This window comes from Callospermophilus lateralis, chromosome 1, assembly GCF_048772815.1.
Source record: "Callospermophilus lateralis isolate mCalLat2 chromosome 1, mCalLat2.hap1, whole genome shotgun sequence".
Taxonomy (NCBI): domain Eukaryota; kingdom Metazoa; phylum Chordata; class Mammalia; order Rodentia; family Sciuridae; genus Callospermophilus; species Callospermophilus lateralis.
In genome coordinates this window covers 104,287,497-104,314,132 of record NC_135305.1, presented here as the reverse complement: position 1 = coordinate 104,314,132, position 26,636 = coordinate 104,287,497, and the positions used below count along the sequence as shown (strand labels likewise).

Below are 26,636 nucleotides of genomic sequence, written 5' to 3'. Positions count from 1 at the left end.
ATGAGGCAACAGGCTCCAGTACAGATGTTTCTCAACCAAAATTATTCAGCATGAAATGAACTCTTCTCCCCATTTTTATCAGCAGAGAAGTGGCGTTTATTTTTCTGACCTCCAAATTCTTTGATTCTGCAATGACCACAAAATAGAATTATCATAACGACAAAGAAAAAAACACTGGAATCTGCCTTGCCTATTTCCTTCCTATCATTCTCTTCCAATCACTTCCTCCTTGAAATGACTTTGGTCCCTGAACCCCCTGAAGTTGGCCAGGCACACAGTACAAAGCCTCCATCTATTAGTTCCCTAATCCTAGTCTTGTGCAGCATGGTGGCCAGCTGGACTCTGAAACTCCAGACCCAAAGCCAAGTCTCAGTCATTTACTTGCTTGCTACATTTGCATGTGGTTTACTCCCCAGTGGTTCCTGTGAAAAGTGGTGAAACCTTTAAGTGGTGGGGCCTCCTATGAAGTGGTTAGGTCATTTGTGGTGCTACCTGTGGAATGGCTAAGGCAGTTCTTGTGGTAACACAGCTATATTGTCATGTGTAACTAACTAAAACAAATTTAAAAAATGGAAAAAAAAAAAGAGCAAGGGTGGCCCATGAATTTCTCTTTCTGGCTTTCTGTGTCACCATGTGATCTCTTCTTCTCATATATGCTACAGCCACTGTGACGATATCTCCTATGGGGCCCTCACACAAAGTCAGACAAATGAGGTCACCCAAACTTAAATTTTCAGCCTGAAAAACCATATGCTAAATAACCCTCTTTTCTTTTCACTTTACTCAGCCTTAGGTATTTTATTACAGGAGTGGAAACAGACTAATACAGTCAATAAGTATTGACTGAATCAATAAATAAATTGTTGGATAAAAAGAAAGATTAGCTTGCACAGTACATGATGAAAAACAAAACAACAACAACAACAAAAGAAAACCTACAGCTTTGCTTCAAGAAGGGTTGCCCAGCACTTCACAAAGTACTTAAGGATTAGATGCCCACACCTAAGGATAGGGTGGGATGCAGATAAAAACAAATCTTTCCATTGAAAGGCATCAAGATCTATATATTTAACCCATTGATGGAATAGAATATGCAGACACTACTATAAAAACATTAAAGCAATGACTTGAAAGAAGAGGTCTGATTTTGTATGTAAGGCATATGTAGAAATCAAGTAGGTTAATTCAAAGCCTTAGAGCACACAGTAGAACTTCAAGACTGTTTCTAATTCAGACCCTTCTACAGCAACCACAACACAGTCTACCTAATTCCTGTGTTTTAACCCTCTATTCTCTTCCAAGTTTTCTTTAAACAAGTAAAAAATTTCTGCGGAAAAAATGGAGGCTCAAAATTTCTTACTTACAAAATTGACAAACTATTTTTCAATTCCAAAGTTGAAAGAAATGTATTTCATCTTGCAGAATAGAAACTCTACATGTGGGACCTGCAGCATCAACAAAGTCAGGGCCTCCTCCAATGGCATCATGCACCCTCCATCCCTCCATCCACCAATTGTATAAGACTGCAACAAACCTTGCTACAAGCCCTCTTGAGAATCTGTTGGTTAGAGAAAGATACAAAGTAATCCCTAAATCACTCACCTCAAATACCCTGTAGTCAATATCTGGAGGAGAAACTAATAAGATGGCAGAATATGTCAGATGCTATGGGCTTTTTGAAAGTTCCTAAGGCAAATTTTCACTTCTGATGGAATGACTGGTCAGAGAACAAGCTGGAATATGGTTAAGGTGGGTGAGGAGGACTGGGCAGGTAGAGCAGAAAAGACAGCTACGTAGACAAGGGGCTGAAGGATGGAGATGAATATTCAGAGTATGCTGCCTATTCGAAACTGACTGATTATAATCATGATGAAGAGGTACAGCAGCAGAGCAGACATAGCAGGGAGAGAGGCAAGAGACTGGGAACACATCCTGTACATGCTGGGGTGGGGACTGTGGTGCTCATGGTTCTTGCATGATAAAACAAGATCAACCTGGATCTTCGCTAACCAACAATTGCTTGTTCAATCATAAGCAACATTTATTTCACTGCCTTCTAGTTCCAACATCTGTAGTTACCTGCCTGCTGAGCTCACGTACTGTATCACAAAGGCCAAAGACAGTACAGCTAACCAGCATGGGTTTAAATCCAGCATACTTATTGGTGTAATTATTGGAAAGTAACTGAACATTGCTGTAGTTTAATGTCCACACCTGTGAATTGGAAATAACTTTTGTAGTTTGGATCTTAAACATCCTCTAAAAGTCCATGTTTACAAGCTTAGACCCCAGGGAGGCACTATTGTTAGGGATGGATTCTTTAAAAGATGGAGCCCAGCAGGAGATCTTTAGGTCACTGGGGGCATATCCCTGAAGAGGAGTGTGGGGCTCAGTTTCTTCCATGCTTTCTTTTGTTTCTTGACCATGAAGTAAATGGTTTTGCTCCACCACAATGTGCTACTTCCCCACAGACCCAAAAGCAATGGGTCAAATCATTTGTGAACTAGAGCCTCCCAAATTGTAAGCCCAAGTAAACCTTATCTATTTATAAGATGATTATTTGAAATATTTTGTTATCATGATATAAAGATGGGGGCAAGGGATTAGCTAGGATGATAGAATGTGATAGACATCATCATCCAAGGTACATGTATGAAGACATGAATTGGTCTCAACAAGATATGAAAAATTGCGCTATATACATGTAACAAGAATTGTAATGCATTTCGCTGTCATTTATTTTTTAAAAAAAAATCAATAAAAAAGATGGCTAATATAATAACAGTGTTGAGCTCAAAGGATTATTGTGGGAGATGAAATGAATTAAAACATACAACACTTAACAAATACCAGTTGTCACTGCTGGAGTTATCATGATGGAACTGCCAAGTATGAATATCCATTTTGTGCAAAAGAAACATCCTGTAAATCAATTGTGAATTATTTTTTAAAACTGAAAAGAAAAATAAGCAAAGTCTATTACAAGGCAATTTACAAAAGAGACAATCTGGATAGTCAATTAATATATGAAAGCATGTTCCTGCACATTCAAAATCAGGAAAACTCAAATCAAATGAGAATGTTTCATAGGCACTATAGTTATAGGAGAAGAATGTGTGATGACATAAAGCTTTGGCAAATAGGAGCTCCTGAATTCTTATGTATGTCAGTACGCAAATAGACACAATGACTTTGGATCATGATACACAGGAAGTCATGATGGAAGGGTCAGGAGTGCAAAAATCCCTCCATTTCTTGTTTTCAATCATGTCTCTCTAGGAGTGGGTATTCAAAGAAACTCTGCAGCCAGCTCTGCTTGGCCCCTCTGATCTTGAAAACTTTGGATGTTGGCTTGTCAATGGAAGATGGCATCTGTACCCCACTTTCAGTAGGCTTGCAGGTGCTCTGCTATATGTGGGCTCTGTAGTTGCTCTGACTATGGAGGTACAGATATGCTCCTGATCTGCTGGTGACATGCCATCCATCTAGCTGCATATCAAGCCTAGGACACTAATACCTGACTTGGTGTCATTTCTCAGTTAAAAATTCGGAAGTAAAATAATAGAGTCCTGTTTATACAGACAATCTAAAACTGTAACAGCTTGGAATAAAGAAAAAACTTAGTAACAAGTGGCATTCATTAGTAAGAGCGTAGGGCCTTGCTGAGGTTGGTCTCAAACTTGTGTTCTCCTGCCTCAGCCTCCCATGGTGCTGGAATGACAGGCATGCACCACTGCACCTGATGAGATTTAGTTTTATCTGTACCTTTTTATTTCATTAAAATAGAAACAAATGGCACAAAATGACAGCATCTGGAGTAACATGTGGTAACTGAACATCTGCGTATTATTTAAGCACACTTGATATTTTGTACAAAAAATGTTTAAATATTCATTCTGTATCCAAATATATTTGGTAAATACCTAATGTATGCCAGGAAATACCCTAAATCCCACTTATTACCCCAACCTGGTAGCCACCTGATGGAGGGCTGTGATGAAGCTCCCCTGGGCTGAAGCCTTTCCTTGGGGATTCAAAGAGAGGGCAGAGAATGTCATCACCATTTAACACCCCATTAGGACCCCTCAGAGGGTGTCCATAGTATTAACCGCTGAGGGCTGGACTCCAGGATGCACTGAAATCAACAGGTCCAGGCAGGTGGTGGCAGAAAAGATCTGTTCCCTAACCTGCATGTGGCTTCAGGCCAATCCCTGCAGTCTGCCATTGCAGTCCCAGGATGTTATGTTTGAATGTGAGATATCCCCCAAAAGCTCACAAGTGAGACAATGCAAGAAGGTTCAGAGGAGAAATGACTGGATTGTGAGAATCTTGACCCAATCAGTGGATTAATCCCTGATGGGATTGACTGAGTGGTGACTAGAGGCAGGTGGGGTGTGGCTGGAGGAAGTGTTTAATTGCTAGTGTGGCTATGGGGTTTATATTTTGTATCTGAAGCTAGAGTCTCTCTGCCTCCTGGTCACCATGATGTAAGCTGCTTCCCTCTGCCACACTCTTCCATCATGATGTTCTGCCTTACCTCGAGCTCTAAGAAATGATGCAGGCCTTCTATGGACTAAGACCTCCGAAAATGTGAGCCCTTGAATAAATTTTTCCTTCTCCATAGTTTTTCTGGTCAGATCCTTAAGTCACAGTGAAAAAGCTGACTAAAACACAGGATAAGTTATACAGGCAGAATTCCATGTGCCCCTCTATCCCAGCAACTTCCTGATGGGCTCCAAAAGGGAAGAGGCTGTAAGGAACCCCAGCATTGGCCTCCTCCCAGTAAGCCCACTGGAAATGCAAAGCCAGACACATCACTGGTGAGGAAGCCTCTGACCATCAAGATGAGAGATTTCTAGTCTTCTCCCAGAAGAGCAAGCATCAGGATACACCACCAAGAAGACAGGTGGAATTGTATCCTCACATTGCAACAGTACAGAGATTTGGGGAGTAAGGCAACCCTATAGCTAAAAGGCACCATCTCAGGCCAGTCCCTTCACCTTGCTGAACTTCAGTGTTCTCATACAAAAAAGGAGAAAGAGGACGATATCTGAGAAACAAAGCAGGGTACAGTCCCAGTGGTCACACTACTTAATGTACATGGGTACAAATCAAAGTGTCTAATGCAGTGTAAAAGTGTGTGGCAGGAGTGGACAACCAGACTCTGGGTCCAACCCACTTCTGCCATTGATTGACCGTGTGACCTTGAACAAGTTACCTTGAACTTATTCCTCAGTCTCCTTATCTGGAAAATGGGGATGACTAAATAATGCTCACAATATGCTTAGACATTCAACTCATTAAGACAGGATAGTACAGTCATCCCTCAATATCTGAGGGAGTTAATTCCAGGATCCTTGTACAGATCCTTGTAGATCCCAAAATCCACAGATGCTCAAGTTCCTCATACAAAATGACTAAGCATTTGTATATAGTCTATGTATGCCCTCCCCGATATTTTAACCATCTCTAGATGATCTGTGATACCTAATACAATGTAAAAGCTATGTTAATGTTTCTTTACTATATCTTTAGGAAATAATGAACAAGTCTGTTTTTCTCCAGTACTTTCAAGCCACAGTAATTTGAATCCATGGACACAGAACCCACAGATAGAAAGGGCTGGCTGTATTCCAAAATAATATCCAACACATGTTCCTTTCTCAGAGGTGCTTCCCCTTCAGCCATGCTACCTCCCTATCTATGCAAAGAAGCCATGCCTTAGTTTTCTTGAGAGCAGACACAAGCTGGAACAAGTAACTCATTGCTTACATTTGAGTTTTTAAGTATTACAATAGTGAAGCTTTCCAGGGTGAAAGTGGTCATTTTTCAGTAATTGTTAAGCTAGTTTTTCTTACCAAGAATAAGAAAGGAGGTTCAACCATGGAGCAGAAATAAGGAAGATGTGACTCAAAGCATGCATTGCAGGGAAGGCAAGCTATCTTTGGTGTTGGAAAGAAAGACTTGAGCCAGGAAGGAAGAAGGGCAAATGGCAAAGGCAAGAGTTCAAATGCCATAACCCAGGCTTGAGTCAACCTGAGGTTGGAGAACATCCCCCAACCTTAGTGAAGTCTGAGAAGTCCAAGCTGGTCCTCCACTCCCCTGGACACATTCTGGAGACCTTGTAGACCTCTGAGAAAGCTGGCTTTTGACAGGTTCTGGGACCCCTGAGACATGGAAGGAATCAGTGTTCTTAATGCCAGACACTGAGAAATTTTGTCTCAACGGTGATGGAAATGAAATCAAGTCAAATGAGCAAAAGGCTTTTTATGGGAGCTCTCGTTTAGGAAGGGTGGCCCAGCACCAACAAGAAGATGCCAGGCTGGCTCCTTGATTGAAAGAAGGGAGCTCATTTTATTGGTTACTTGCAGAGGTGGGAATGTTAATTGGCTTTAGGTGTAGCCAACACAAACATTTTGAAGTGTACCAGAGAAAAGTTACTGTAGCTTGTTGAAAGCCATCTGGGGCTGTATATGGACTATATCGAGCATCACAGCCTAATGAATAAGAGAATCTCGTGTCCGGGAGCTTACAGTGGACATTTCTTCGGTATGAGACTGCCTAGACACATTGTGAGTCCTATTCAGCTCTGCCAGGTCCCACATAGCACCAGAGATGGGGTGACTTGCTGTAGCCACACAGCTTCTCTGAGATGGGTGTAACCTGTCAAGATGCCCATCAACCTGCTGAGTGCAAGATATCACGAAGCAAGAACCCACCCTGAAAACTTATCCCTGCCTTTGATGGATCCCCTTAAATAAACCACAGGAGCCATTTTCTAATTGTCTAGTTCCAGCTCCTGTGTGGACTGGACTTATCAGGGGCTCAAACTTTTGAAAATATCTTTCTGACTTTGTCTTTTGTTCTTCACTAATTATCCTAGGCTTTAATTTCTTAGGTGTCTTTCCCCCTCCTTGGCAGGAAGAAGAACCCCCTAATGAGGCGCTGGCAACCTCCCCATAGTAGCTGTTCAAGAGAGTGCCTACAGGGAAGCCCCACCTCAGGATGCAAAGCTGGCCCTGGTTGAGGGTGGCACACACCAAGCCTCCAGGGCTCTACCATTAGGCCGTGAGTCACGCTCCAGAAGTGCATTTGCCGTTTGTCCCCTTGGTGGTCTCTGTGTAATTTTATCAGGGGACACACACTAACAAGAAGACCTAACAGGCACTGCCCCATCCTCTTCTGGGGTGCAGAGTATAGGAGAGATCCCTGGGGACCAGTAGTACAGAGGGACTTGAGACAAGTCAGCTGCAGGGGGTAAAGACCCCAGTCCCAGGGGCTCTAAAAAGGCCCATGACCATAGCCAAGGGAGCTAGAAAAATGTCCCCAAGAAAGTGCAGGACCAGCAGCACCCTGGCATTGTGGGCTGAATTCTACCAGAGGCAAGAAGCAGGAGATAGCACAGAATAAGATTTCCTTCCTAACACCGCATAATACTACAAGAGTTCTTCCCACTTGGAATAAATAAAAGAAGGTAAAGATGTGTTCATAGGAGAGAATTCCTGAAATGCTGAGTAATTACCAAAAGTAATGAGATTCCTGATACCCCCAAATCTGGGATATCCCGGAGGAGACTTAGCTAAAATTGCCAAGCACAAATGTTTTCAGCCATCTGCAGATGTGGGGAGTCACAAAACTAAAAGAAGTGTTCTAAAACTAAAGAAAATTATCTCCACATTCACACATCTGAATTTTGTTGGGTTCCTTCTGACTCTGCTGTGGATTATTGTGATGAGCTCAGATTAAGAAACAAGTTGCCAGAGGCAGGAACCTAAAAGCAGCCTCTCCACCTGGCCCAGGGCACGCAGCCTCCCAAAGCCATTGTCACAGTTTTGTCACCAGGTGGCGAAAGTGTCCTTTCTAGATTCTCAATCCATCAAACCTGTGTCCAGCTCACACTCTTAGCAAGATGCACAGAGACAAGTCACCAAGTCCCCTCCTATGAAAAAAAAAAAAAAAAAAAAAAGACATCTTATTAGCTTCTGAGAACCTGGAATAACTGTGTTATTTCAGAGCTGGAGGAAAGGGCCGAAGTGATGCCTTTTGACTCCACTTTGATAGAGTGAAAATACCCACAGGTCTGGTGTATTGCCAAGACAGGATGGACACCTGAACACTGGTCTGGTCACAGAACCCAGCCACCAGTATAAACATCTTCATTACCGAGTGCTCAGAATCCACATGCATCCTGGGCCATGAGGGGCCCTGATCTCTCTACTACCCGCAAGATTCCCAGAAGTGACACACATGCGACTACCTTCTTCTCCACAATCACCTGGAATCGAATCTCTTCCCAGTTCCACTTCAGTTTTCCTTCCCTGAAATGGCCTTATCAAAGCATTCCAAGGCATTATCACATGCTTCCTTCAAACTTGACCAGAAGCAGGACACAGCCGATCCATGTACTCTCCTGCCCCACAATCTCAAAGGCTGGCCAGTGCCCCTGCTGTCTGATGTCCCTTTGCTCACCAGGGCCAGCACAAAAAAAGGTTCCACATTCCCTGACATGCCCACTGTTCCCATGGGAAGGGAGTGAGTCTAAAATTGAATGAGGCTGATCCACAGGCCACCTTTAACCTCTAACATAAGTAGCAAGAGAAAACCAGTGACAGAGAGCCTTCTCTGCCCTTCGGAGAAGATTTTTGTCGTTGTTACTGCTGCTGCTATTCTCTTTGCCTTTCCACGCTCTGTCAGAGAATGGATTTGCACACAAAGGGACTTAATTAAGAACTGTCCCAGAAGCTGTCAGCTTCTGAGCATCAGGAAAAAAAACCAACAACTCCACGGACCGCACGGTAGAGTCACAGCACACCAGCCTGCCAAAGAGAGGTGACACAGCTTTCTTCTCACGCACCAACCAACAGTGTGGCCTTCTTTATGCTTTAGCTTGAGGCAAGACCCTTGTCTACTAACATCTTCCAATTCCTCTTCTAAATAATTCTCTCAGATTAACAGGAATCGTGCAGGAACTTGCTAGGTCAATCGTGAGAGGGGACATGTTGGCAGTATTTACACAGAATTTGTATTTGCTGGCAAAGAGCTGAGAAGCTTAGAGAATCAGGAGGAAGAACCCTTCTTCTCTGCTAGTGGTGCAGACCTGAGGATCATTCTGGAATCTGTAGGCATGACTGACATATAGTTACATGGATGCACCGATAAACATCCTGCTGCCGTGGAGGCAGGTGAATGTGCCTTGTTGGGTGTATGGCCTCCTGCTCTAAGTCCTGCAAACCAGTACAAAGAATGGAGGGACCAAGGACCACAGGGCAGTGGGCGACCAGATTCGGTGCATTCATCTGGTACTGTACCTAGGGTAGGGAGGGGTCTCTTGCCTCCCGTCTGGGAGCCTAGGTGATGCCAAGACACTTGTGGAATTCCTTTAGTAGATAATCTGCTCATTCTCAGATTCCTAAATCAAGCCCTTAAGAGAAGGGAGGTGATGTCACCTGCATATGACAAACTACTTTGGACTACTGGAATAAATGAAGTCCTTCTGCTAACTTTTGTTGAAAGGTGAATCACTTTTCTTTTTTTAAAAAAGGAAAATCCAAACACTTTTGTTTTAGAATGAGAATAAAGTATTAAAGCTAAGTAACCCTTGGGAGAATGAAACAGGGGACAGTTTTCACTTACCACACAAATACCTAAAATCAAATATCTTCAGAAGAGTAGGCTTTTAAAAGACAAATGTGGGATGGGGACTGGTTCTCTCTTGAAGACTGCAAATCCAATTTTTTCAGGGATCAGTCAAGTAAGTAAATGAAGTACAAACTACATGCAGTAATAAGGAGTGGTGAGGACTGTGGCAAATGAGGAAAAAGTAACGAATTGAAACTAGTATGCGTTTATCAACACACACACACACACACACACACACACATGCATCAGAAGGAAAGAGCCATGTTGCCCCTTTTGGCATTCCTCACTCTAGATGGCAGCAACAACAGACACCTTAAGCAGGGAGCAATGACAATGACCAAAGGGGTATGACATTCTACCCACAGCTGGTATGGCCCCAGCAACAGGGATCAGACTCCCAGCCATAAAGTGACCTGTGTGGGCATGGCCTGATGTCAGAGTCTGGCTGTCTTGTTAAAGCTCATTCAGGGTACATCAGCTGCCAGTCACTCAGGAAGAGCTGGAGCTCAGCCCAGCCAGCAGCAGACACACCGCTGGCTCACACCCCTGGCCCTATCCCTCTGCCTGGAACTAAGTGCTCTCAAATTAGAGCAGGGCACCACAGCAGTTTTTCTAGGTAATCAAGTCCTTTTTTCTGTGGGGTTTTAAGCTCCGCTAAAGAGGAGCCTGGAGGGCTCATTCAACCAGAAAGGAATCCATCTTTGCACTCAGATATACTGGTGTGATGGTCCCTGAGACCTGACCATTAAATTGTATCCTTCATCCCTCGCTGTTACCCAGAAGCAAGATGAGCTTATTTTCTTGGCTTCCTGGAGGGTACTGAGAGCCCAGAAATGAACTCTGCCAACAGCAGGAGGTTACCCAGAACTGAGAGGCAGACTCCAGAGCACAGTTTATCCCTCAGGCCACCTCTCCTGTCCTCATACCCAGGGGAAGGAGCAGCCTTGTCAGAATCCTTTTTCTTATCCTTCTTCTGACACTTCTGCATGTGTAACAAAGTTGCACCACCAGCAAGTGGCTGCATAGGTTCTCAGGGCGGGCCTGCCCCAAATGAGAAGGGGATGTGAGCTTCCTTCTGGCCACTTGCTGACCACAGCCAACAGGACAAAACTCCACAGTCACAGTGGATTCCCTGACTGGGGGATTAAATCAAGCCCCTGAGAGAAGGGAGGTGACGTCACCTGACATTACCCAGAGGAGAGGTCAGGTCCTAATACGCCAAAAATAGTTAACAAATAAGAGTGGTAACTTGCTTCAAACATTTTTTTTAATCATATTTATTCATTTCAAGTCTCCTAAAAAGCATTGAGATATCTTTGTAAAAGGCAAACAATTCCAAAACAAAATAAAAATAAACTGCTTTAAAGGTGGATGTAAGCAAGACAAAGATACAATACAGAAGGACCAGTCTGTTTTGGATGGTTGAAAGGACTATTTCTTAGCAGCCTTGTGCCCCAAAAGTACAGAGAGACAACTAGAAAGGAAGATCATTTTGAAGTATTCTGACATTTAGGACAGAAAGGGCAGGAAAATTTGCTCATGGTTCAATGGAGCTTTGTGGTTGTCTGGAGTAGGCATCCCTGGGAAGCAGGAGGGGTCGTTGAAAGTGTCCACTTTTATCATGATTTGCCCTAAAGCTGAGCTGGTCCCTAGTACTTTTTTTTCCAAGAGCATTTGAAAGCTCTATCTAATGGCTTGTCCTGTTTAAATTCCCCAAGTCAAACTAAACCGACCCCTTCCAGGTAAAGACAGACCCTGGAGACTTAACATCACTCAGTCTATACTGGGACTCTTCACCCCATACCCAGGTGTGGGTTGTCCAGGACTCTTTGGTATACTGTGGGACTCCAACAGCACATCTGGCCAGGAGATGTCAGTAACATCCTCCATCCTCATGTCCATAGGATAATCAAAATAACTCCAGGAAGTGCAAAAGTCCCCTGGGAGAAGGTAGGCATCCTTATTCTAGGGTAAGAGCCACTAGTCTACGGTTTAGTAAACAAAAGGTTTTATTCTCTCCTTAACTGTGACTTTGCTTCTTCTGTGGTCATTTTCCTTCCTCCTGAATTTTTTTTTTTTTTTTTTTTTTTTTTGAGATAAAGGGTCTCACTATGTTGCCCAGGCACTGGTCTCAAACTCCTGGGCTCCAGCAATTCTCCTGCCTCAGCTTCCTGAGTAACTGGAACTACAGGTATGTATCATGGTGGCTTATTATTTCTTAAAATTACTTTTGTTTGGATTCCTTGGTGCATATATAAATCAGGTTAACACTTGCTTCTCTTTATTCTTCAAAGATGTTATCTTAGTGTGTTGTGACTGTAGCCCTTAACCAGACAAAAGAATTCTAGTGTAATGTCTTCTCTCTGATAGCTTTGAGCATTTTTTTTCGTCTTTGGTGTTCTGCAGTATCACTACGACGTGGTTAGGTATGATACATTTTTTTTTAAATGTCTTTAGATTCACTGGTTTTTCTGAATCAGACAATTGGTCTTTCAACTAGAAAGTCTTGGACACTTACTTCTTGATTTCTCCCATGCACTCTGCTATCTCCATTAGAATTCTAATCAGGTGTATGCTAGATTTCTCATTCTCTCCTCCATGTATGGAAACATGTCACTACTATGTTCCACCATATGCCTGCCTTTCATATTGACTACCTTCCTTGGAGCTATCTGCTGGTTCACTAAAATATCTCTTCATCAGTATCTAACAGACTACTGTTAAGTACTCCTCTTACTAGTTCCCATTAATTAGTTCCCATGCTTTTATTACCCATTTATTCAAGTTGTATTTGATTTTTCTTCAAAGCTGACTAGTATTCCATATGCATTTCCATTCTTTATCAATAAATTTTATTCCAACATATATTTCTTTATTTATATTAAATATACTTAATTTTATATTCCAATATCTGAGTCTGATATGACATATTTTATCTTGGCTGACGCTTACTTTTTGAGGCCCTTTCTTTTTGAGTGTAATTTTAGTTTTGAGGTCACATTCCCTGGAATGCAATTTGTACGAATTTTTTGCAGCCTGGTTGGAGGGTGTATTCCACCTCTAAATGTTTGCTTAGGTCAGATACCTGTGGACTCCTCCCCCACTCCTCAAAAAAAAAAAAATTCCACATGGATTTTTGTAGGTCATACAGAGAAGCATGATTTGGCTTCCATGCCCATAGCAGATTTGTATGCTAGAGACTAAAACTACCCAAAGAAAACATTTTCTTCCCCTTTGCACAGTGCTGAGGCCTATTGAGAGGTGTTAGCCTACACTCTTCTTTTGCAGGATAGGCTCTTCAAAAGAAACTGGATATATGAGATAGATTTTTATCTGAATCTTTCATCACAGGGCCCTGGACTCATCATATGCCTCAGTCTTGCCCCATGAGTGCCAAGAGCACAGACCTCAGGGACCAACAGACGCCTCCAGACAACCACCACAGCAAGGGCTCCTTTGTTCTGTGGATTACAATATCCCCTTCTAGGAATTAATTTATTTAACTTTCTTCCTATTTCAGCTGTGCTTTTCAAAACACACTGCTGTAGTTGGAATTGCAAATGTCTTTCAAAGGCCCATGTGGTCAGGGTTTGGTTCCCAGTGTGGTGATACTGGGAAGTGATAGAACTTTGAAGAGGTGGGGCCTCGTGAGAAGTCCTTAGGTCAGGGGGGTGCTCCTATAAGGGGGATTGTGGGACTCAGGCTCCTTCCTTTCTTTTTTTTTCTATGCCTCATGACATGAGTGGTTTTACCCAGCCATGTGCTCCCATCATGATGTACTACCCCATAGTAGACCCAAAACAGTGGGGCCAATATATCACAGGCTAGAGCTTTTAAAACTGTGAGCCAAAACGACTCTTTTTCTTTAGTAAGTTGATAAAAATATCAACTTACTTAGATAAAAATATCTAAGATATTTTTGTTATAGTATGGAAGGCTGATGAATGTAGATATTCAGGAGTTCATGGATTTGTCAAAGGTGGGATTTTCAGGCTATCTTCCATATTCCCAGGAAAGGAATGCTCTCTACATGTTTAAAGCAATATCATTTCTGCCACAAGTGGAAATGCACAGAGCCACAGGACATTTTAATTTTCAATTCTTATGCTTTCCCAGTGGCTAGTGCTTCTGAGAAAACCCACAGGGCCATCAGCAGATGACTGACATCATCCTTTTCCACAGATTCGAAAGGCAGTCTATGTCCTGGCCGCACCCCAGTGCCTGACAGAAATAGAATGAGAAGTGAGATCCAGCTGGCAGGATCTCAGCCTTGGAGCAGATGAGCAGCAAGGAGGATTTCCAGCTACGTGGTCAGAAAAGTACCATGAAGATGGTTACAGGGCATGCAGGCCTGGGCGAAAAGCCACATCCTTTATTCAAATTCACAATTGTTATATTTGAGAAAAACTCTTTTCTTTTCCCTAGAACATCTGCTCCAGGACTCCTCTGTCATTCAAAACTGAGCCATCAACAAGAAGAGTCTATTATTAATAATAACAATAATAACAGTAATAAACAAGACAGTGGCTCCCAGCTGCATACCCACTCACAGCCTCCCCACGAGGCCCTCAGAAAACGTCACACACCAGTGTTCCTGACTGTCTCCTGGAGACACCCATTTGTGTCTCCTGAATCTAGCCCAGTGCCTGGCTCATGGTTAAAATTATTATGAACAAATAAATGCAAGAATGTTTATTCTGTTGGAATTTACCAGATTTGGAGAGGAAATGCTCTGTGGGGGAAACAAACCTAGCTCCAAAAGTCAGCACTGAGCTGGGCATGATGATGCATGCCTCTAATCCCAGTGACTTGGAAGACTGAGGCAGGAGAATCACAAATTCTAAGCCAGCTTCAGCAACTTAGAGAGGCCCTAAGCAACTTAGTGAGACCCTGTCTCAAAATAAAAAAATATTATAAAGGGCTGTGGACATGGCTCAGTGGTTAAGTGCCCCTAGGTTCAACCCTTAGTACCAAAAAAAAAAAAAATAATAATAATAATAAATAAATAAATAAGGGAAAAAAAGCCAGTGCTGAAGAAGAGGGTAACTATAGATATTTCTCCTAGAGCCCCAGACTACTAGGGTACAGTCATCACTTCTCATAGATACACATTCTCCTGAATGTTCACTTCAGATCTAGGAGTGGGCTTATCTTAAGTATATCTCATTTGCTTCTTATAATGTAAGAGAGATGCAGATTTTACCTATGTTATAGCACTAGAAAACAATGAGAACAGTGAAGCTCTAAAATTTTTCCCAGAGGCACAGAATGATGGAGAGTGATGTTTTATACTGAGGTCTCTAGACTCTAAATGCCCTGTACTTGAAGTCCCCAAAGCTCACTCTCTGAAATCTGTGAAGGGGACAGGACTTGATAACACAGTACCTGGAGATCCCAAACCTCCTTTGCCTACCAGCTAGCTGTCTGATTTGAATAAGACATGTATTTCCTATTTTCTAGGGTGAAACTTCAAAGAAACAGATTCAAGGGGGAGTCACATGACCACTATGTGGAGCGCTCGGTAGCAAATGCCCTCTCCAGTGCTCAGCTCTGGTACATGGCTGCCATCAGGGAGTACTACCATTTTCACAAGAAATAGACAATCTGCGTATTTATACGACACTCTCATTTGGTAAATAATGGCCACTTGGAATACCTTCTCAGGCCAGATGTGACTCTTGGGTCACAGGTTGGCCCGAGATAGGTCTGATCACCTCTGAGGTCCTATTGTTCACCTCTTCAGATCTCACTGAGGTCCTATCTACCTCTTCAGATCTCACATTCTTGTACACTGCTCACTGGAATCCTTCCCCATTGTCCGTGAGGAGCACCTATAACCAAATTTGTTTGTTATCATTACAACTCTGTATTTCATACTTTGAAGTAGGTAGACATTTATTTTATTCTAGATAGCCTGAGTCAGATATGATATAAATTCACATAAATAAAGCTTATCTAAGATCCACTGAATATCTGTTGGACAGAAACATGGGCTGGATGTTCCAAGTCTGTGGAAGTATTCTTTTTTTCCAGGTACCTGATACTAAATACCATTCTTTTTGCCACACACAAACTGCTGCTTCATCAGCATGTGGTCATGAAGACACTGTGGAACAGCTGGAAGAGCAGGATTGTCAGAGTTCAACAGAGTAGGACTCAAATCTTGGCTCTACTACTTATTAGCTCTGCGACCGGGATCAAGTTACTCGACTCTTTTTGAGCCTTAGTTTTCTTTCCTTCAAAATAAAGAAAATACCACCAGCTCATCAATCTGTCCTATACATTGACGAAGGAAAATAAGCTAATGCATCATAAATTTTAGATGCATATTGGCTTCCTCTGACCATTAGAAAAGGCTAGACTGTATTTATACATCAAACATTGCATTGGCATGTAAGTAAGAGTTTTTAAGATTATGTTGCCCCCACCTGAGTTAGAAATACATTGAAAAGTCCAAAGAAGCCAAGCCATATGGATTCCTTCTTTTTAAAAAATTGTGATTGTTTAAATGCCTTTAGGTAGAAAGGCAGCATTTGCAAAATCTTAACCAGAACAAATTCAGAGGTGGCAACAGCACATATATTAGACTGTCTCACAGAAAAGGGCACAAACTTAATATAAACTGAGTCATTTTATTTTGTAAAGGTAGATAATAATAACATTATTTTTGGTTCAACAATATCAGCCAAAAGAATATGAAGACTGAAAAGTATGATTAATCGTGTCTTTCTCTTTACTGGCACGATCTCAAAGTTTTAATAGAGATCTATTTAGATGAAGGGTTTGGTTCCAAATTTCATGTGAGAATAATTTTTTCATTGATAAAAGTCCAGAAATGAGATTTTGCAATGGGGTTATTGGCAAGTCAGACACTGAAGCCATGGGAGAGCATTTGGCTCTCTATGGTCCCAGATCAATTTGTCCACCAGAACCCCTTTCAACATCTCTCAAGCTTTGAAAGGTAGTCTAGCAAGCCGCACTTATTAATAATTCATTCTCTCTTTTTTTTCAAAGTCTTATACAATTCTCAATCAAGAGCTTCTGATCAGCTCTGATGACCATTGCTAACACCCTGAACTGATACCACCCCAACTAAACACAAAAGAACATAATGATTTAGTTATCATGTAAGGCCCTATTTCAGAAAGCACAGATTTCATTAGAGTCTATAAAACACTGAAACAAGGCTGTAGACTCCTGTTCAGACTTCACAATCCAACAGGAGACCATAATTCTCATAACAGGAACAACTTATTCTCTTGATCACAATAGAAGTACTTTTATTAATGAATTTCAAATTTGATTTGCTTGTGGAATGAATAGTGATCATTAAGGGCAGATGTAAAACTGCTTAATAACCCCTCCCTCCTTCACCTTTTAGTTATCTATGATAAAAGGATCTATTCACATAAGTAATATAAGAATTCCAAAAGGAGCACTAAGAATGGAATAGACACAGAAACTGAATATGCATGGGAGGCCATTCGGGTATTTATATTCAGCAGTGAGTTCATTACCACTCACTCTCTGCCTTCTTTGTAAACACTTTCTTCCTTTTATTCATATTTACTAGTGCATCCTTCCCCAGTCAATGCTCCTTGGGTCTGTTTCTACAAGGTCAACTCTGGTCACAGACACCCTACGTTATGGGCAGAATTGTGTCCCCCTCAAATTCATATTTTGCAATTCTACCCCCTAAATACCCCAGAATCTGAATGTACTTGGGGATATGACAAGTTATTTAAAGAGGTGATTAAGAGATCATTAGAGTTGGCTTCAATCCATTAGTTTTGGTGACTTTAAAAGAAGAAAAAAAAACTTGGAGTTGGGCCATAGCTCAATGGTAGAGAACTTCCTGCCTAGCATGCACAAGGACCTGAGTCCCAGTGCTAGCCAAAAAAAAAAAAAAAAAAAAAAAAAAAATTGGACACAGACGTATCTCCAGGGGGAAGAACAGATAGAGACACTGAAAAACCACCTGGAAACCAAGGAAATAGGACTCAGAAAGAATCAAACCTCTACACACCTTGATCCTAGACGTCTAGCCCTCAGGACTATGAGGCAATAAGTTTCTGTTGCTTAAGTCACCCAGATTTTAGTACTTTGTTATTTAAGCCCTAGAAAGTCAATATATCCTAGATATGAATTATTTATAAAACATATATAAACCAATGGACAGGCTTCCTCAAAGTTGGATGTCTGGTGGCACAGGTTGAAGAATAAGATATTCGGTACAACTTAAGAGTTAGTAGAAAAAAAACCTCTACTACTATCTATATTTTTCTCTGGACTCACAAATTAAGTTACAACCATTCCCTAATGAATGGGGATGCTACACTCATTATTACTAGCAACTTAATGGCGTTTTGTTGTATCAGTGATGTTTTTTACCCACGTGGCTGAGATTAAACAGACTGTAAAGGAAGAGGAGTTTTGATGGGTAAAAGAATCCAGAAAGAAGGGGGAAGACAGGTTTGGAATCTGTACAATACTTGGCACAGAAAGTGGCAAGAAAGCTTATGTGCCCAAAGACTCAGAAATCCAGGAAGCTAAGGAGAAGCCACTTTTGTTGGGGCCAAATGCTCTGCACATCAGAGGCAACAGCAGCTCAGGAGTTTTATCTGCTCCTCACTTCAGTCACAATTAAGGTGGGTCCAGACTCTATCAGTAGTGATTTCCTCTCAGGAAGTAGAGAATAGACTATTGCAGGGCTGTTCATCTCTCAGAGAAAGAGAGCCAGGCACCATCTCTCTTTCACTTCCTTCTGTGCCAAGGTAAACACTGTTCGAAGTATGACCTTATTGTGCCACAATCTCCATTTGAATTACATTTTCTTCAGAGTAACTCAAAGCACTTCTGATAGAAAATGCTTCCTTTTTCATTTTCCATATACTTTGTGCTGTGCAAACTGCAGACCTACAATTTATCTCTCTCTAAAGCCCACAATACCCAGAGCAGGCATGTTACCAATTTCTTTGGTCTGGCCTCAGCATCACAACAAATCTCCTTTACTGCACCCCATGAACCCCATGGACTTACAGCTGGCCCTACCTCCTTCTGCATTCGTCTTTTCCACACCTGTCATCAAAATGCTGGGTTTTCCTTTCAACATTGTAGGAAACAAAAACAGAGACACTACATGGTATGCACAAAGCCACACTAAGTAAGAGAAATACCTAGAAATTTACCTGATACTAACAGAAATGAGAAAACATGACACCATACAAAAAATATCTTTCTGTAGTGTAAATAAGAGAAAGCAGAAAGCATATAATTAAAAATTCATAATAACTTTTCAGCATTCAAGCATGTGTGGATCCTAGGATGAAAGTTAAGAATAAAATGTCATTTGAAGATGGAAGATGCACTTAATACTCTAAAAACAGCTTTATTGGTTTTATAAGATTGTAATCTTTCCAGTCCCACTTTGGTCAATATCATCTTCCATCCCCAGAGTTTGAAAAACACATTCTATGTATTGACTACCAGTTTTTGCAAACAGAAATCAAAGAAGAGATTCTTTTCCCCCAGAGGCAAAGACAGCTTTAGGGCTGTACTTGGCCATGAGTTTAAAAAAAAAAAAAAAACAAGTTTCAATTTTTCCTTCTACCGGGGATGAATGGCCACGCTGAGAAGTATTTGGGCTCTTTAGATGAAAGTGGTAGTAATTCTTCAGCTTATTTTATGGAAACTTTATAAGAAAAAACTGTGGAACACTAAATAATGCAAACAACAAATGTTATTAATTTAAGAACAGTTGCCTATCTTTGACCTTATAAAAGTTTGATTATCTTAATGAAAGTCAACTACTTATAAGAGAATTGTTTTATTAAGCCAGTGCCTATGATACTTTCCCACAGCAAAATGGAAGGTGCCTCTTTAGGCTCCTTAGCATCCATGGATGCTTTTGCCTGTATATTTTGTGTAGTGACCAAAACATCTCAAGAAGTATACACCAGACTTCCCAACCAACAGGAGGGATTGGAAAGAAGAGTTCTTGACTCAGAAATGTATCACTTAGGGATGGTTCATAGGAAATTCTCACCAGAGTTGTCTTTCTCTAAAGAGCTGAAGCCAAAGACTATAAGTAATTAAATATTTTATGTCTGAAACTATACTTTGCTCATGAGCCTTACTGATAGCTTGACCCTCACACTACAGAGGTGAGAAAAGAAATCCAGAGGGGACATGTGCTTTGTTTTAGTAATATAGTTGCCTAGTGTTCAAGCCAGAATGAAACCCATGTTTCCTGACTCTAAATCCCAGGACTCATTCCATATTTGTACATTATCTATGGTGTTGTCATTTCTGCCTTTACACGTCTATACAACTCGATAACACATTGCTACAACTCAGTAATGTGCCCTGGAATCAGCAGCTCTCACAGATTCCTAAAGAGTTCCTCCGTACCTGCCTTCCAAACTCCTCTTTAGGGGCTGTAGGTTCCAGTATGCTCTCTGCAGGCGAGGAAAAAAAATAAAATAAAATACATATATATCTATATCTATATCTATATATATATCTGTTGCTTGTTAAGTCAAGGGGCCCAGACCAGGGCCAGTCATGAGTTAAATCTACCTTGAGGAGTTTGGAAATGCTGAACATCTGCTAAGTTCTCTCTGAGTCCCCTAGTGGAGGAGAGTTTACAGGGCCAGCGCATGCGTGCTGGGCAGCACCTCCAAGCAAATCCACGCCTCAACAGGGCTGGACTTTTGGTTCAAGGTGGTGAGTAAGGGTTAAAAGCGTGAGCTATGGAGTAGCATTGCAGAATTCTAACTCATGGATCTGCTTTCTAATAGCTTCATTGCCTTCAAGTTATTTAAATATTCTGTATCTCAGTTTCCTCTTTATAAAATGGAGATAATAGACAATAATCTACCTTCTAGCATGGTATATGAAATTTAAATAAACTAATGCATATGAAAAACAGCCTGGGGTCCAACACAGAAACATTGGGGCCATGACTAGTACTGTGAATATTATTGCTACTCTTCTGAAATGAAACTATTTTTAACTATAAACTGGAATTTGTGATTTTGCCATTCACTATGTTTTGGAGCCTAATTAGCCAATGTTTTCTTTTTCTTTTAATTTTTAGAACATTTGCATGATACCGTGAACAAATAATTTAGGGAAATGGTGTGTGTGTGTGTGTGTGTGTGTGTATGTATGTGTGTGTGTGTTAATCAGCTGTTAGTTTAAGAATATATCCCAAGTGTCATAGTAAATTACCCTGTTTGAAAACAGGTTGAGCATTTCACCTATAGTACTTCTTAGAAGCCATACATTCACGTTGAAAGTACAGTTGGTACTTTGGAGCTGTTCCCTTCAGTACCTTGGGCTTTGTTCTAATGAAACCCTTTTATAGTGAATATCTAGGCACTCAATATGGATTGGCCAAATATCCTCTTGGAAGTGTTACCTCTACACTGTAAAAGAGAGGTCTTGTTAAAGGGTCATGAGAACCAAAAACTGTCTCTTAAATAGTAGAGAACCATAGAACAAAAACTGCTTCACCCCTTCCAGGAAAGTGCAAAGTCGCCTGTCCTCTTACCACGAACTCTTCCAAAGTCTGATAGGTCTTGCCCCGGAACTCGCAGTAGTTCTTCCTCTCCTTGCACTGCGGGCAGCACTGGCTCGTGTCGACGTGGATGCAGCGCGGGTGCAGCCTCGGGCACTCGGGCTGTGCGCACAGCGGCCCCTCCTCGGTGCACAGGCACGGGCAGGCAGAGGGACCCGGCGCGAACTTCTCCCCAATAGCGTACACGAAGCCACTCTCGTCCACGCAACCCTTCCCTCGGTAGTCTGGGTACGCGTACTCCTCAGGCAGCTCTGGCGTAGGCGCGAGTTCCCGGCTGATCGCGTCCTGGGCGGCTGCGGCCGGGATCTCCCCTTGGGGGGTGTCCCCACGAGGTCGGACCTGCAAGTCCCCGGCCTTGGCGCCCCCGCCTTGGACACCCCAGGCCTGCTTCTGCTTGCTCCACGCTTCGCGGCTGGAGAACCCACGGTTGCTCTTGCTCTTCCAGTCCCGGGCACTGCTGCCCTCGTCTCTCGCTGCGCGCCCGAGCTCGCTCACTCGCCCCGGGCCGTCCCGAGACGCGTGCTCGCGCTTCTCCTGGCCCGGCTGCTCTGGTGCCTGGGCCAGCTTCTCCAGAGGGATGCTCGGACTGCAAAGAGCCACCATCAGGCAGCAGGTGACCAGAAGGGAACTGGAGAGCGCGCCAACTGCCATCGCAGTGGAGCTGGGCATCCCCTACCACGTCCCGGCGGGCGGGCGGGCGGGGAGCGCGGACACAGGGAGAGTCGCATTCACAGCCCGGGAGCGCGCCGCCGCCAGCCGGGAGCCGCCGTCCCTGCGGAGAGAACAGCAGCACAACTGAGCCCCACGGCCCGCGCGCGCCCCGGCCGCCGCGGCCCCCACCCGGCCCGGTGCCGCCTGGGCTCCAGCATAGCTCTAGATTAAAGAGCTGGACGCCGGAGACCGAGGCAGCACGCTTAGCGTCAGTGCACAGCTGGGGTTCTTAGACATCGCAAATTGTGGAGTAATACACTGGAAGCGAAGTCCAAGAAATACACCGGACGGCGGGGTCTTCTGTAGTGGTGAAGAGTGTTGGAGATTGTCACCGGCGGCTTGAGGAGCTAGGGAATGCAGCGAGCCGGGCCCGTGCCCGCCTGCAAAGCTCATACAGAAACCACATAATTCAGGCACACTGGTTGTCCCTCCCTAGGTCCTGGCCATATTTCTTCAAGGTTATTAAATGGAAAATTCTGCAGTGGAGCTGGACACTGAATGGGCAGGAAGATTAAAGGGAAACCTTTTCTCACTTGCCCTAAGGGCTTCTACTGGGGAAAGGGGGGAGGAGCAGATTAACAAGGCTTCTCCTTAGACCCCGTGACTCATTCGTAACTTATTAAATGCCTCCCGTTCGGGGAGCACAGGCTTTCTATCTTTTCTAACCCCTGCTGCCCCGAAGGATACCCCTTCACCCTTCCGGGATAGCGGAATCGGGGATTCCTGAGGCATCTGTTCTTTTGCCAGCCCCCGGCGCCCAGCCCGTCACGGGCGATTAGAGCGGTGATGCGAGGTTGGGTAGCCAGCCATGCTCAGTCTTGGAAGTGCTTTTACCCGGGAGGGGTCCTGGCGATAGAGTGCCCAGAAACACTGAGGTGGACGGTGGGGGAGGTATGGGCTCCAGCACGCAAAGTGGGGGTAAGAGTATCTCACTTGGAGGGATGCCAACCAACCTTTCTAGGTCTCAAAGTTTCTACCACCCAAAGGAGCATAGAATGCCCCTATCACTGCTATGCAATTGCAACCCAACCTGGCTTCCCTAAACGCCCACCCACTCTAAATGCTCCAGTGCGCTTGTCCTCCTCCCCCTCAACCCTCTCCATTAGGGTTGTCATACCCGCTCTCTTGTTCATTCCTAGTCCGGGTCCAGCCGACCTTAACCCGGGGCGAACCTCCCATATTTACAAACTTGGGCTGCGGGGAAGTGAGGGTTCACCCCAGCAGCAGGGCGTCGTCCCAGCGCGTGGGGCGCGGACACCCAACATGCACCCTCATCCCTGAAGACCAGCGCCCAGTCTACATACATGAGCATGGGACGCCAGCCTGACGCCGGGATCGCGGTGGGGGCAGCAGCGGCGGGCGCAGCCCTGGGGCACCAGTGCCCATCCTCCGGCCAGCAGGGGACCCGCGCGGGGCGGACCACGGAGAGCGCAGTCCCACCTGCGCGATCCGCCTGGCGCGTGCACCCGGTTAGGTTGTCTGCCGGGGCTGGCGCATCCCCCTGCCAGCGGCGGGTTGTCCTGGTCCCAACTCGCGTCAGTGGCCGCGCCGCCCTCCTCTGCTCATCCCAGGGTCTAGTCCCCGAGTCTCCACGACAAAGAGCGCCTTGGGGACCGCCAGACTCCCGGCCTCGCTCTACTCCGCGGGCTGGTTCGGGAGTTCTCCAGACCTAGAGGCGGGGATGTCTGGGCAGCCGCCCCGCGTCGGAGGAAGAGGAGAAGCCCGGAGCGCGTCCGGCGGGCGAGTGGTACGCAGGCTGGCGTGTAGCCGGCGCACCCGCCTCCAGCCTCCCGCCTCCTGTCGCAGCCGTCTTCCGCCCAACTCGCGCCCAGCTCCTCTGCTGCCCCCGCTCGGCAGGCGTAGCCGCGACGGTCTGCGAAATCTGAGCCAGAGGACCTTCTTCCGCACGCTTTCCCCTTCTGCGCCGCACTATTCACCTGTCAGTCTAGCGCGAGGCGGTCTGCTCACCTCCCTGGTGGGCAGCCAGCGCTGCGCAGGCTGCCTTTCTCCAGGCTTGTCACTCTCCGATGGACCTTTCGTCTTTCTTTTTTCTTTATTCTTTAATTTCTTCCTCTCTAACTGGCCCCCTTTGGCTTTCCGCTTTGTGGACAGCTGGTTTTGCCACTGTTGAAAAACGCAACCAAATTGTTCAGTTTGGGATGCGAAGACGGTATTGACTTAGATTGTTGGGAAGTTTTTATCCCTCTTTACATTCAGAAACCCAGAGGTATAGACTCATGAAAGTAGGAAACTTCACAAAAATCCAAACAATGTGCTTTCTGAATCTCTGCTTTGCTCTCTCTTCTACCACAAACAAACATTTTTGATTAATTTGTTAGAATGCTAAACTGTTAAGTGGAGGACTGTGTGGACTAGGCTTGTGTTTACTCTTTGCTCTTGATCACAGAGTGCGCTTGGATTACGGAGAAAAGGTCAATGGTACCTGTTCAAATTAACCTATGAAATGGAATTTTTATAGACATGTTCATTTTCAGGGCAGTGGTTACTACGCACGGTATTTTGGAATCCTTGAAAAAGCTCTGATGATAAACACTATCTTTTCTAAAAGCTCAGGCAGGACTTTTTCTGGGGGGTGGAATGTGATTTGGGGTTACTAAATCAACCCTTTATCATGATCAAATCAGGTTTAAGTGAGGTGCTAGAAAGAACAGGAAGACTTGGAAATCCTGGGAGAGAAGTTGCAGGGGAAAAAAACAACAATAACAACAACAACAAAAAGTAAAGAAGACAAAACTAACTGTGGTCAAGTGGAAGGTTTACATGTCCAGGATGCTTTGAGTGCTTCTACCTTTGCTTTTTCACTCTCTTTTCTTCTGCTCATCCCAGGATAAGAGATGGGCCAACTTTGCCTGTGGACTGTAATGGTGGGGCCACCACCTGTCCAATGCTTTTCAGTTCTTTCCAGTATTCTTCCACATGTGCTCTGATCCATCAGTTAGGCTTCTGTGTCTTTATGATATCTTTAATAGGAATTCCACAGATTTCACAGTGCCTCCAATATGCAAATGGGGCTAAGAGGTGTGATTATATACAATGTGGGAAACAGGTCCAGAGGGGAGGATCTTGTGACACCATCAAACAGTTTTATAGAATGCAGGAAGTTTTTCTTGTTTGACTTATTTATTAACTAATTCTGTTTCTGTCATTAAATATCCTCTTTGTTTTGTTTAACAAAAAGTCTATGTCTACAGTGGGGTGACCCCAAATGGATGCAGCTAATAAGAACCTATAATAGTATGTATAAAGCATTCTAACTGAAAATTTGTTTGGGATCTGAAAAAGGGAATAATGATGTCTCTTCATTGGTTTTGCCTCAATCACAGGTCTCTTTGAATGAGAAATTGTTCCTTCCAGTCACATTGGAGAGCCACAATATGAGCTCTCATAAACCTGATTTTTTCTAACAGATATTCTCAGAGATGGTATGACAGGGCAGATGAGATTAGGGAGGAAGGCAATTACAGAAAGATTTTTTCCTTAGTGAATGAGAACAACGAACAACACCCATACAGTTTGATTAGCTGTGTAACTCAAACTATGGAGTTTGCTAGCATTGAAAGAATTTAAAATTTGTTTATTGACAAAACAATAAATTGTTGCAATCACTCTCCATCCCTTTCTCCATTACATTTTTCTTCCTTTCTTCCTTTCTCCCCTCTCTTCCATCCTCTTCCTCTCTTTCTTCCTTCCTATTTGTTTCTCAGGCTACAGAAGTGAAAGGCAGAAGCAGAACGATCTGTGGTCAGGGAATATGATGATGTGAGTCTCATTCAAGTTCCACCAGGTTTTGGTTTTGCAACATTGGATACGCCACCCAGTGTTACAGGGTCTTTATTTTTTTAAAAGGAAAAAGAGAGAATCTCTGAATGGAGAGGAAACCTTACATGCCCTGGTAACATGGCAAATTTCTGCCATCATGCCATTTTAAATCCAGTTTATTACTCCCATTTTTCTTTCTTTGTGCAAGAGTTAAATCAGTCAGCTGAAATACAACCATATTCCAAAGATAGTGTGAGTGTGTGCTGGGTCTGAGGTCCAGTCCTCAGCAAAGCAGAGCAGGTAGGTTTCAGGCAGGATTAGACTTCCACTTCAAAGATTGGTCACCTTTCCCATGCCCTTAGGCAGAATTGATCTTGCCTTCCTCTTCTCTGATCTGTTACAACCTTTTTAATAGTCGATTTCTTCATTGCTCTGAGGTATCTGCACTCACTCTGAAATAGCATCTTATAAAGAGCTGGGGCTATGCTTCATTTATCTCTCTATGCTTTGCACCTAGGATCTTCAGAGGACTAAATAAGAAGGGAAGGAGTAAAGAAGGAAGAAGGGAATGGAAGGAAGAAAGGGAGGAGGGGAAGGGGAGAGGAAGCTGTGGTTTGAACTCACGCAGGAGTTTAATCTCCAAAATCAGATGTTTAATTTATGAAGAGGGTAGAAACTTAACCTGATTCTGGTTGGCACTGTGGTGGTAATGGGGGCATGATTTGGATTCGAAAATGTCATTAGAATAGGATTGCATCCTGTGGCTTTATCAAAAGGGAAAGAGACCAGATAGATGTACATACATTCCCTGTCTCTCAACAAGTGACTCTCTGTGCTACCTTGGGACCCTGCCAGCAAGAACCCATTGCCATTGCCTAGACTGCACCTCCAGAACCATAAGCCAAAATAAATCTATTTTCTTTGT

At 43.6% G+C, this 26,636-nt stretch overlaps 1 protein-coding gene across 1 annotated transcript in view; it reads right to left on the bottom strand.

Moving 5' to 3' along the window:
• Vwc2 (von Willebrand factor C domain containing 2) overlaps positions 1-21,889 on the bottom strand; it is a 160,199-nt gene extending 138,310 nt beyond the window's left edge. The window contains exon 1 of the mRNA XM_076864544.1: positions 21,194-21,889. Coding sequence (XP_076720659.1) covers positions 21,194-21,889 — 696 coding nt within the window. The remainder of the gene's footprint in view (positions 1-21,193) is intronic.
• Between the last annotated feature and the right edge of the window lie 4,747 nt (positions 21,890-26,636).